General features: G+C 53.5%; 1 protein-coding gene across 12 annotated transcripts in view; it reads left to right on the forward strand.

Moving 5' to 3' along the window:
- Positions 1-11,162, forward strand: part of IGSF9B (immunoglobulin superfamily member 9B) — a 45,004-nt gene extending 33,842 nt beyond the window's left edge. For 6 of the 12 annotated variants that reach the window (XM_063178452.1, XM_063178453.1, XM_063178454.1 and 3 more), the window contains 2 exons: positions 7,146-7,267; positions 7,677-11,162. In XM_063178452.1, coding sequence (XP_063034522.1) covers positions 7,146-7,267; positions 7,677-7,900 — 346 coding nt within the window. In that variant the 3' untranslated portion in view covers positions 7,901-11,162. Of the gene's footprint in view, positions 1-504; positions 551-7,145; positions 7,268-7,676 lie in introns of those variants that run through there. The other 6 variants (XR_010030872.1, XR_010030871.1, XR_010030873.1 and 3 more) reach the window with 6 other exon arrangements.
- Positions 11,163-12,952: the final 1,790 nt, after the last annotated feature.

Raw genomic sequence — 12,952 nt, forward strand, 5'->3', positions numbered from 1 at the left:
CGCCCTCCGCATTTCACTCCCGCCCTCTGGTACCTGGAAGCGTTATGGCCTTAGCAAATCCCTCCGGCACTGAACGGAAGGAAGGAGGGCTCAGGGGAGAGGAGAGGATGGGGAGGGAGAGCAGCTGGATGAGCCTGAAATGACTTCTGTGTGCCTCTGGAAAACCCAGCTACGGAGCGATGCAGTTAGGGATGTAGTCACAGGTCCATGTGTCTAGCAGGGCATGCCAAGGAGAGCCAGCTCCAGGACAGAGCCGTGTTAGAGCAGCACTGTTGTCCGTGCTTTTATGCAGTGTATCCATTCGCTTCGTTGATTATCGTTTTTGTTTCTTCTTTTCCTTTCTCTTCTGTTTCTTTCCCCCTTTCTTCTCCAGCCTCGTTTCGTTTGTGTTTCAGTTTGGTTTCTTTCCCTCCTTTTTCCTTTGGAGTTGTTGACGTGCTGATGTGTTGCGGAGCTCGGCTCCTTGCGGGTGTTGATAACTGCTTTGTTTTTGATTAATCTCAGCTATCTGGGCAGTGTTGTCGAGACAAGCTTCTCCTCAGCTCAATAGGTAAGGGTGATCCATGTCCGAAAGGATGGTGTGGGCGCTGTGGAGGGTGGCCGGGAGCGGGGCATGACAGGGGACACGGAAGGGGCTTTTCCAATACCATCTCTTCCTTTAAAGGGGAATAAGGAATGTGAAAACACCAGGAAACACCTCTGGACGCACAGTCTCTGTGGCTTTTGGGTTTCCCCTCCCAGCAGCACACGCTGCCCCCCTGCCTTCGGGGCTGGGGTTTGGGATGAGCCGAGCTGCTGTCTCCCTGGGCCACCCTTCCTTTCTCAGGGGCTGGTGACACACGTGGCACTTTTGGCCCTGGCAGGGTGCACGAGGGCTGTGTGGTGCTAGGGAGGTGTGTGTTGAGGTGGGGTTGTCCCAGATGATCCAAACCAGGAGGAGCCCACAGCCATCCCCTGGAGCCAGGAAAAACAGCCACCTCTGGAGCTGCCAGCTGCAGACAGCGTGCTCAGAGCGGGCTCCAAAAATCAGTCTCCAGCTGCAGTCCAGCACATGGAGAATTTTGTTTCCAGGAGTGTCTGGATTTGTTTTCTTTCTCCCAAGTCTCCTCAATCACAGAAAATGGGAAAACTCTTTCTCCCAAGATGGATTGTATGCTTGGCAGCAGCAGAACCATAGTCTCAGGCTGCCAGAAAGGTATTTTTTCCTTCCTATCACAGGTGTAGTCTTGGGAAAATCCTTCCATACCTGAAATTCTCCTTGGAGAAATCTTTGGTTTCTTCTGACCCGACTGTAATTGAACTGCCCTAAGCAGGTCTTGAAAGACTCTTCCAAGAAATTCTTCCTGGGCTGCCTTCATGGGGCTGGTTTCCTAGATAGCCATGGGCATTTCTGGAACTGGGATGGAGTAATCTGGAGATGGTTTTCAGACCTTAGAAGCAGAAGAATATCACTAGAACTGCCAAATGCAGATGGGATAATAGTAATTCGTGACCCAGAGGGTTGGCAGCACTGGCCTGTTTGGCCATCAGCCAGGCTGGCTGTGAAAGCAGAAATGGGATTGTAGATGGGGCTGTTTCTAAAGGCGTGGCCATGCCCAAACTTCCTTAGGACAGGTCTTACAAAAGGTTAAGCTTTGCTGCCTTGGTTGGGAAGAGTCAAGGTCCTGGCTGATTCTCTCCAACAGCCTGAGGAGCCTTTTTGGGCTGGGAAAGAGCCTCATGAGAGAGAGGTTGGATGCCTACAGAAATCAGGGAGATGTTTCCAGGAGAGGGGAATTCCTCCAGCTGACCTGGAGGGTTGTCCTGGGGTGGGGAGAGCAGGATTGGCGAGGAGGGGGTGTTGGACGTGTGTGCTCCATGGAAGAGCCATCCTCTTGGCATGACAAAACCCATCCTGTTCTAGCCTCCAAATCTCTTGAGCACTTGGCTGCCTTCTCCTTCTGTTTTTCTTTGCTGATCCCAGAGCAGGGCATCCCGTGAGGAGCAAAGCTGGCACCAAGCCTTGGTGAGATCTGGGCTGTGCCAGCCTTTTTGGGAAATGGGGAAGCCCTCAGAGAGGATGATGGGGAAGCCCTCAGAGAGGATGTGGCTGTTTGTTCTTGCTCTGTGGCACTTCCTTGCTCTGGCAGCGTTAGGGACACGATCAGACATGGCTTTAGCACAGCAGAGGTAACTCCAGGCTCATGTCTGAGTTTGGTGTGGCTCTTGCCCAGGTCCTGGCTGGCTCCAGTGCTGGCTGGTGTGGTCTGATGGATTTTGAGGAGCAGGGTGACACTGCCCAGCAGGGTGGGAGCAGCCGTGTGTCCTGCTCCAGGATGCTGCTGGGAGCTGCAGCAGAGGAATCCCGCAGAGAGCCCAGCCGAGTAATTTCTTGATAATTTGGGGTCATAAAATTGTCAGTGCATGCAGAGCACAGGGATTTTGTACCAGACCAACCAGATTTCTCTATTGCAGCATTAGAAGCTGAGAGAAGGAGCGGCAGCATGTGAGCTCCTTGCTGCAGCATGGTGGCTTTTGCTAGGTGAAGCTCAGGTATTTTTTATGGATGGGCAGAGATAAATGATGCAGTTACTGAGCCAGCACGAGGAGTTCTCCCATCTTCTTCTCCTAGGATGCAGCGCGCATCTTGGAACAGGGAAAAGGGGGCTGTCGTCTCCCTGCAGAGGGAAACCCAAAAACCACAGACAAGGCACCAAGCTCCCCTGCCCCTCGGCACGGCAGCCTGCCCTGGGAGGCCTCCCCAGGCCCCCCTTGCCAGGGCAGCCCTGCCAGTGCAGGGGGCTGGGGGGCTTGGCAGTGGCGTAGCGTTGAGTGACCAAGGGACGTCGGCGCCAGGCGTGCGGGAGGAGCAGCAGCCCTCGCTCCCCGCTTGAAAGAAAACAGGTTCCCCTTTAAAGACTGTCCATGTGCTGATCCTCTGCATGTGTTCCATGCCTCCTTCCGCTTGGAGAAGTTGTGAGTCCGCTTGTCTGAGTGCGTTTTTTCTTTTCTTTCTTAATTATTATTATTATTATTATTATTATCATTATTATTATCGTTACTTTATTTTTCTTTTCAGTCTCTTTAATTTCCTTATATATTTTCTCACTCCTGTTTTTCATTTATCTTCCTCTCTCCCCTCCCCTTCCCCATGACTGTATCCCCCTCTTCCTGTCCGGCCCTGCCCCGTTTCCCTCGCCTTCTCTCCTCTCCGTCAGCATGGTGGTGAAGTCCGTTGTGTAGATGAGTTGTGGTGTCTGCAGACCTGTAGAAGGGCACCCCTTCTCTGGTCCACTGTGACCAGCCCTTCCCTCCCTCCCTCCTGGCGGTGCCTTGGCAGCAGCAGCAGCCCTGGCCTGGGGCTGTCACCACCGTGTTTCTCTGGCACCTCTTGTGCTGAAGGATCCCAAGCGTTCCGGGATGGAGGCAGCAGCCTCGGAGCAGAGTGGGAATTCTGACTTGCAGGAGCCTCGTGTAGGAGAACTGAACTCTTCATGTGAGGAGGATGAAGGGTTGAAGGACGCAGTGGGCTCCTTTCAAGTGGATACTCTACTTTATACAAGTGGATGCTCTAACGTGCCCAAACTATTCCTGGATGTCAATGTCTTGGCTCAAGGAGAGGAGGAGACAGGGAGGGTGTGTTGAGACCTCCATGAGGTTAAATATATGTAAATATATCTATAGTATCCTTGAATCTCCTGGACCCTTCCTTTATATGGGTTCCCTTTCAGAGTGGATGATTTCAGGGGTCTTTTCCCTTATATCTCTGCTTTGTACACAGAAGGACATTTGAAGAATAGCAGCTGTGATGTGTGTTGGGCTGGATCCTTCTCCTTTACTTCCTTTTCATGTCCTGGGGCTCTGGGAGGTCCTTCAGTACCTTTGTGGCCTCTCCATTATCTCCCAGTCCATGCAGTCCAGACATGTGCTCATGCAGAAGGGTTTTCCTTTGAAGACTCAAGGAAAGCTGCTGCTCCAGGTGTTGGTGGTGCCTTGCAGAAGGTTGGGGTAAGGAGTTCATGTGGGCTTCTCAAACCTCCTTTGCTTGGCTCTGCACTGAAGTTTCCAGAAGAAGTTCGCCCACCTCCCTAAACATCTCATCTGTTGGTATTCAAGAGCTCCTTCGTGCGTGGGCAGCTGCCCAATATGTGAACTCTGGGGGCAGGAAGAGGCTTTTGGCTGAGCTTAAAATGAAAATTAATTGGGAAGAATCGGCGCCCTTTGAAGAGATAAAGGGTGGGCAGAGCAGATACAATTTGGCTGCTGAGTAGCATCATTTTGTCCTCTGTATCCCTTCCTTGCCAGAGGTCAGGCAGTATTTATGGTGACACATGGGTTCAGTGCACTCACTGTTTATGTTTGTGTGTATAAATACGAGTTCAATTACGGAGAACTAGTGGAAATGAGCTTCAGGCAATTTCCTCATAATCCCTCATGTAAATCTGTTTAATTTTGTCAGCATGCCACGACAGCTTCTTCTTAGAAAGAAAACAGAGTGGAAAGAGAAAGAGACTTTTACAGGCTGAGCTTTAATAACAGTGGCAAAAGCTGGCTGGGTGGTGGGAAGAGGTGGTAGAAGGCAGGTGCTGGTGGGCAGGCTGATGGCAGGATCACCAAGCTCGGTGCTGTCCAGGGCTTGGCACACCTGAACTCTGTGGGTGATGGAGCTGGAGCAGCTGAAGTCACGTTAGCCAAGTACCTGCAGGAATGCAACTCATCTACACCCCACAGAATGTTGGCTATAAGTGGAACAAGCCTGACATGGGCCATTCGAGCAGGAATTGCTGCAGGGAATGCCATGCTGTGACCTGTGGGTCACTGTGGTCCTGCCTTCAGCCAGCATGGTTGAAGCTCAGTTGGTTCAGCTCTGAGGGCAGAGCTGCTGCTGGCAGCGTCTCTCACAAGAGGCTGATTGCACTTGGGAAGGCGTTTGAGCTCTGCAAATGTAAACGTTGTCTTCTGGATGAGGAAAAGCTTGGATCCAGCCAGCGGGACTCCCGGCATGTCTAATGAGCTGCTTCATCTTTGGCTGATGTGATGCTCTGCTGGGAGCTGGAACAGAGGCTCTCCAGGAGCTCTCCGCACCCTGACGTCTCTGTTGCGTTGGAAAACATGAAAAGGAGCTTTTCTGTGCCCAGTAAAAACATGAAAATGAGCTTTTTTTTGTGCCCAGTGTTTGAGTTTCTGTTGCGTCTGCTGCGCCTCAGTTGCTTCTTCACCTCACGCTGCACTTCCCTGGGTGCTCTCCAGTGCTGCCAGCAAAACTGAGAAGCTTTGCAATCACACTCATTTTCACAAAAACCCAAAAACCCTTCTGCTCCCCAAGGGGAAAAAGCTCCTGGGAGCTCCTTGCCTGTGCACTCCAGCTGAAAATTCAACGCTCCGGAGGCCCTTGGGATGTCGGATGGGAAGCGCTGCTGTCACACTGTGCTCTGCACACATGGGGACCCACAGGGGAAAGCCTGCAGGGTGTCTTCAGTGCCAGCCAGGCTCTGCCTGGACCCCAGGGGAGATGAGGAGCTCCAGACTCTCCGTGGGTGGGTGTACTCTGGTACCACAGCCCGGGAGTGCAGGGTCTGTGCTCCAGCCCATGTCCTCGCCCTTTCCCTGCTGCTCCTGCCAGCAGCCACGGCGTTTTTGCAATGCTGGATGGGGCCCACTTTGCTGACAGACAGGGGGACATCCTCCTCAGTGATTCTGTGCCCCAGCAGGAGTCTGAAGGCACTGATGTTGCCTCTTGCAGCCAGCTGAGGTGGCTTCTCCTGCCCTCCTGCTGCCCGTGGCTTGCGGGATTTGCTGATCACTGCCCTGGTCACAGATGGATGCAGGAGCTGCCATCAGCACTGTCCTCTGTGTGGCTCCTGTGACAAGGTTTGTTTGCTGACCCCTGGTGACCAAGTTGTCAGAGCAGAAGAGCATCATCTCCTCCTCTGAATGGTGCCGGCAGGCTGGTTTAAATCTCCTTTCTTCACTGGAGCCTGGCTTAAAGTGTTGGCTTTATCAGAGTGAAAGGTGCTTTCTGGAAGCTTCCAGTCTTCTCTGGACACCTTGTCTGCAAGTGGCTTGGGTTTATCCCAGATGGCCTCAGACTTTTTCTGTGGCATTAGAAGCTGATGACTCTTGGAGGGTCGTGGAAGTAAAATGGAGAGGAGGAAGGAGATGGGAAAGCAGCAAGAAGGGGGGGATGCTGTGATGTGCAATAGATAAGAGCTGGACTGTCTGCTCTCCTAAGGAAAAGGTTTTCCTCTAATGCTCTGCTCTCTACAGCAGTCATGCTTTCCAGGCCTTGGATGGGAAAAACAGGTACAGTGAAGGAAATAAAACAAAAAATCTCTTTGCAAAGGGGAGGATACTGCACCTTGAGCTGGTTCCTGTAGAAGAGTTCCCCAGGGGGTACAGCTGATAAACTATTCCTTGCACCTGCTGGCTCTCCTGCAGGAAGCACCCCTTTGCAAACGTCCTCCTTGTCCTTGCAATAAAACCCTGTCAGTGTTTCCATTTCCAGCTCCCAGCCTCTCGCTGTTCCAGGAGCAGATGCTCCTGTGCTGTCGCGTTTCTGTTGTCGCTTCTCACAGGGACCTGGGAGCGAGGTACCTCTCCCAGCTCTGTCGGTGTGTGCCCTTGGTGTCCCTGTCTGTCGTGTGGCCCCTGGTTTTTCTGGCTGTGGGAGCAGGGCCAGCAGGATCCTGCCTCCCTGCTGTTTGTGGCGCAGGTGTTGTCCGCCCCGGGTGGCTCGTGGTGCCCGTCTCAATGCTGCCGTGCCGCTTCTGCCTATCTCTTTCTCTTCTCTTTCCATCCCAAGGGGTTTCCTATCACTTCCCAGAAATGCCTTATCGGACATAGGATCTGCCCCGTCCTGTTTTGTCTAGCAGTGTTGGCATGGCAGGCAGGTGAGCTGGGATGCCCACGCTGGATGTGGCACCGGCTAGGTCGCGGTGCTGCTGCAAAACCTGGAGGAGACATAGGGGCACAGCGGGGACGCCTCACTTCCTCCATCCCGTGCTCTGGCACACCTGGCTGGCCCTGCTCCCTCGGCCCTGGGTTTCTCACCTCTTCCTTTTCCACGGCAGAGCCAGCTGGGATCGGCCGATCCCCCACCGGGGACGCCCAGAGGCCCGAGCGTGGCCGGGAGCCGCTGATGGCGCGTGTCTGCTTTTCCTTCCTAGAAAACGTCCATCTCCGCCCGGGGACGCTGCTGCACCTGAGAGGCTCGAAGCTCTGAAATACCAGCGGATAAAGAAGCCCAAAAAGTCATCCAAGGGCTCCTCGAAATCCAGAAAACAACCCAGTGAGTGCGAGGACCCCATGGTCCCCAACGGCATTCCCTGTGTCCTGCTGTGAGCAGAGCTTGGGCAGATCCCTGCCGGCTCCAGCGCTGGGGTTCTCCAAGCCTGTTCCTGGATGCTGCCCTTGTTCCCTGCCTCCCAAAGGGATGTCTCCCCTGGCTGCTTGCCTGCAGGTTGTCCCTCCTTTGCTCCTCCAAACCGAGTCCTTTCCATGCATCTCCCATATTTAGTCATTTGTTTGGATTTTGAGTGTTAATTTCATTTTCCCTGATGCCCAGCGTTTTCCCTTCTTGCCATGCTGCCTGTTGAGGGCCAGGCTTGCTGTGTCACCTCCCCTTTTCAGCAAGCAAAGCGCTCTGCTCTGCCTGCTGCTGGCTCCAGTCCCATCTGCCTTCTCTCCCCCCTTCCCAGATGGCTCTGCCTCCCAGGTTCAGCACCCTCCCAGCTCTCAGGTACTGTCACCTGACGAAGCTGTCTGCCTCCGCAAGAAGAAGAGACACCCTCGTCAGGACCCCTTCGCCCGGCTCTCAGCGCTCAAGGATGACCTCTGCCACCGGCAGCTCCCTGAAGACCAGACAGCCATTCTCAACAGCGTGGACCACGATGACACCAGTGGACACGCCACCCTGCTCTAGCCTAGCGCCGGTGCCAGGAGGTTGAACAGGAGCGGTGGAGGGAGCTGGTGTCACACCACGGGGGGATGGAGGTGATGGGAAAGAGGGGGGGACACCCCTAAGCTGTCACCTCTTTGAGGGGTTCGGTGGCTCACGGCGGGGACGAGCTGGGGGGACCCGGGGGATGCTTAGGGGAGGATGCTTTGGGCTGGGTGTTCCTCAAATCCACTTCTCCCCCACCCCAAACAGTTTGGGTGGGGTGGGAAGGGGGGTGTTGCACCTCGGTGTTGGAAAAGATCTCTAGGCTTCAAAGGCATGGATGGAGCTTTTGACATCTGCGTCGGCAGCGCGCGTTTAGGGGGAAAGTGTGGGATTGAGCAGCTGGCCCTCAATCGCCAGAAGAAGTTGAATGACACAGGGTGTAATTAAGTGACAAGAACCTAACAACCCAGGCGGGAACTGGTAATCCCATGAATCTGATTATGATAAAAACATGACCAAATAATCCCAGGAAAGATGTAATTGTGAAAATCTCCCTGCCTCCCCCTTCCCAGCCTCCTTTGACGTGAAGGTAACAGCAGCAAAACCATCCGTGACATCTTTCCTTACCTATCTCTGAAAGGGAAAAGCCAGAAAGACCCCCAGCCTTGGAATCAATGTGAGAAATCACCATTTGTCTGTGTGCAAACGCACTCGAGCCTCGGTGACGTGTGCTTGATGCTGTGCGAGCGCGCAGGTGCGGGGCTGACGCGATCTGAGGGTGTTTCCCCCTCCAGGTGTGGCGTGTGCCAGCTTTGATGAGGGTGGGTTTGATTAATTCTGCCCGACTGCTCCGTGTATCTCAGGCAAATGTTCTTCAGCGCCGCGTGGTGATGTGATTTCTTACTGTGTGATGTTTAATCCCTGCCCATAACCGCAAAGGGGGAGACGCGGGCGTGCGAGCGAGCGGGGTTTGGCTGCCTGGTCCGCAAAGCCTCCGTCGGCAGGTGCTGAGCCCCAGGGAGAGCATCTGGAAGTGCCCAGCTCTGCGGATGGACGTGGACGGCTCCGTGCAAAGCTAAGCCCAGCGTTTCGCGCCAGCTTAAAATATGTTGCTGCTGGTTTCACCGTTTTTCCCTTTTTCCTTCCTGCTCCAGCCCGGTTGTGTCGGCTGTGACACCTGCCAGGGTTGCGTCCCTCCCTTTGCTCCCTGTTCCCCTCAGTAATGCTGTTCTAACTCTTCACCAGAATGTATTTCCTCTTCAGAATAGGGTAGGTTTGGTGGCTGGTGGTTTTCTGGATTGCATAGGCCTTTTTTTTGGTTTGTTTTTAGCAGGCAAGGTGTAACCCGAGAACAGCTGGGCTCACTTTTCCTGCTCTGCCTCCACTCTCTGACTGCGTGGCCTTGGGCAAGTCACTTGACCTCTCTGTGCCTCAGTTCTCCCATCTGTAAAATGGGGATAAGTCATATTTGAGCACTTTGGACAAGCACTTGGTGGCCTACAGACTGCAAGTGCTATGTAAATGCTTAGTGCTAATACCAAGCAATCCCTACCTTTAAAATATTTAGAGTTGGTTCTTTTTTTTTTTTATGTTTGAAGTGGTAAAATCAACCACTGCATCCAGGTTTGCACAGTTCTTCCTCTGTGGTAAAGTGCTAAACCCTCCAGCCTGCCTGGGAATAAAACACCGAGTGTTTCATGTAGATATTCTTGCTTTGAGTGGATTCAGGCTGTAGAAAAAGTGTCAGGAGAGCTGGAGAGCCTGCAGGCATGTTTTTAGCCCCAGGCTCTCTATTTGCATATGAAACTTTTGTTTATTCCCAGGTAGAATTGCCAAGAGATTCTCTGCAATCTCGCCTTTAATTCTGCTTTGCCTTGGTTTTTGCTCTTGCTGCTGGTTGAACCTCCAAGGGCTGAGCTGTTTGGAGGAAGACGTGAGCTCTCGGTTGTGATCTGGCTCTCTGACCACGCCACGCTTTTAGGTCGGAGCCTGTTGATTGCTCTGCCTCCATATACCTGGTTTTAGAGGTTGTTCTTCCTTCCCCAGCAGGATGCTCGGGAACCTGTGGCCACCAAAAGCAGAGCACCGTGTCTTTTCCAATCTCCAGGCCCTAAGTAAGGTTTGAACCGCTGGACAATGAATCCTCTATATTGATAACCAGATATTTCTGAGCTTTAACAACTTTCTCAAACCATCACCAGGTTTGTCTTGGGAAGGAGGGAGGGTCTGGCAGAAATGCCCCTCTCTTTCCAGCCTGCACCAGGGCTTTTTATTGACGTGACGAGTGACCTGACGTAAGAACCTCAACTCTCAGAGTGAGAACTCAACCTTGCTAACCAGTATGACTGCGAATTTCTTTTCTTTGGGTGTGTTTTTAGGGTTTTTCCCTAGAACCCGCTCGGATCTGAATTGATTTAATGCCATTCTCCCGCTCGGCAGCGGGGAAAACTCTGCCTGGCTTGGCCAACTCCAGCTCGCCGGTCACTCCAGCCGGGCTGCTCCTGATGGACAGGTGACCCTCGGGGCTGGGGGAGGCGTGGAGGCTCTGTGCTGCCCGTGCCATGGCCAACTTGCTCTTCCTTTCGCTCTCATTGCCTCAGCCTCTGGAACAGAGGGTTGCTTTTCCATTTGAGTGCTTTCCAAACGATTTACGACACCCGTTCGGATGGGCCAGGCGCTGTCTTCAGGCTCTTGAGGTTCCTACCTCAGGACTATGCCCCATCCCATCTTAAGGAGCTCTAGAGGACTTGGAGTGCAGGGCAGGTTGACGGAGCATGCCGGCTTGCTGGGTCAGTCTTTTGAGATTTGTTTTCCTTTTGCAGGTGTTTTGAGCCACTGGGCTTTTCATGGTCTTCGACCTTTAGAGGCTGGAGCTGCAGCCCTCTCTCTTTCAGCCGTGTACCTGCCACGCTGCTGGAGTGGGAAATCCCGCCCGGGCGCCTCGTGGAAGCAGCTCCTCCCTAAAACCATCCTTAACTCCTTTCCCTGCTAGACCGAGTTACCTTCCGATAGACTCGGGCCGTGCTTTGGCTGACTGGCTCGCCTCTTGCTTTGGCAACCTCCTCCTCGCTTCTCCCAGCCCTCTGGTTTCCATGCCCTTCAGGGTTGCTCCTCTCTCCTTCCGTGGACCTGGAAACATCGAAGCCGTGTCAGACGATGCCAAACACTTCCCCCATTTCACCCCCGTTTGAACTCCGTGTCGCTTTGGTGGTTTGCAAACACAGCTGCTGTCGCTGCTGCTGCTGCTTCTTCATTATTTTTTTTTTTTCCTTTCATGCTGCAAAATATATCTTGATTTTTATCTTCCTGGGCCAAACTCTCTTATTTTCTAAGCTGGTCTGAGGTAGATGGCTCTTTCTGTATCAGTAACTGCACAATTCCTCCTTTCACGCTGTGAACATGATGTTCCATTAGGTCCCTTGGCAAATCCTGGCCCACGGTGAAAAAATTCCTCTGAATCACAAGGATATTGTCCCTGGGCTCTGCTGGGGTGTCAGTGTAGGGATACCAGCCCAGTTTTGGGGGGTCCTTGCTGGTGCTTCTCCCTGCAAGGTGGCCATGGTGGGGATGCTCCAGCACTGGCTTCATGCTGCCTTGGGGGTTGCAGGACTGGGGCACCCTCAGTGCTCCAGCACTGGCTTCATGCCGCCTTGGGGGTTGCAGGACTGGGGCACCCTGAGCTGGGGAAGGTGACATGGAGAGGTGGGTACAGGATGCCATTGGGATCCTGTGGAAAAGGGGTGCTCCTGGGGTGCTGTCCTTTGCAGTCCAACAATGAGTCCTGGAGCAGGCAGGGAAAAAGGGCAGGGAAAGTGCTTTGCCTGCTTTTCCAGCAGGGCTTGCTGAGCTCTCATCCACGTGTTTCTAAGGTGACTTTGCTGTGCAGCCCCAGCAGCGTTTTGGCTCCGCGGTGTTGACGTGAAGGAAAATGCAAGTTGGTGTAAGGGGGGAGAGGGAGCGTTCAGGGCTCATTTGTGGGGCACCGTTTCTGTGCTTGCCACTAACAGCACCCACAGGCACAGGGAGTGATGAGTTTGTGGGATGGGGGAGCTGCCAGGTCCCAGGGCCCCTTCCCGGTCTGAACCTCAGCATGGTTTGCAATCTGAGTCTCCATGAGCCCTCATGCTGTCTGTGTGAGCAGGGCATGCTTTTCCTGGGGGGATTCTCATTCCTGCTCCCCTGTGACTTGCAGGCTGCTTTGGGGCACTGGGGGACTCCAGGCCGTTCATCTGGTGTTTGTCACCTTGTCAGCTGGCTCAGTGCCACTGGAGGAAGGCTGGAGGTGGTGCTGTTTGGATATATAGATGTAAAGGGAATAACAGCTTGCTGTACCTACCTCTGGGAGTGTTGAGGACACTGGGTATGTGATCAGCAGCCCAGCCACGGTCCTGGCAGGGCTTAGTCATGTCTGGTGGCATCCAGACATGACACACATTCCAGACTCATTGCTGCTCCCACCTTGCTGTCTGTATTAGGACAAAATCCGCCTGGCATTTTGGTTTCTCTTCCTGCTTCAGGCAGTGACGTAGATTTGGGAGTTCTTGGAGTTTTGGGTTGGTTTCAGCTATAGCTTTTGTCTGGAGGTATTTTTCCATGAGGCTGGACCTTCAGGGATTTCCACACGTCCCACATGGGCTTGCTGCAGCCCCAGACTGAAGTCAGGGCTTTTTTGGAAGGAAATCTTCTCAAGGAACCGGAGTAAAACCCACTGTACATATGAGATATAAATAGCTAGAGAAGCGTAGGACAAAGGTAGCTAGGTTTGCAGAATTCAGTAGATTTGCATGTTGGGGTATGTGTGTGTCATGGGGAGAGTTTAGAGCCGTGCTGGGGCAGGGGATCAGGATGGGCCAAGCTGGGAAGGGGCTGGGAGCAGCTGCAGCCTGAGGGGAATTTGGGGATGGAGAGGCACCGGCGCGCGCTGCGCCGCGGCCCTGCTGTACACAACAGATCACTCTGTTCCATTATTTCATCCCCAGTTTTTAGCTTTGCTTTGTTCATTGTCTGTGACTCACCCCTGGGCCCTGAGATGGAGGAGCAGGAGGGACAGGTCCTGCGCTCTGCGTGTCCGAGGCACGTGGGGCATGACAC

Source organism: Melospiza melodia, chromosome 29 (assembly GCF_035770615.1).
Source record: "Melospiza melodia melodia isolate bMelMel2 chromosome 29, bMelMel2.pri, whole genome shotgun sequence".
In the NCBI taxonomy this organism is placed as follows: domain Eukaryota; kingdom Metazoa; phylum Chordata; class Aves; order Passeriformes; family Passerellidae; genus Melospiza; species Melospiza melodia.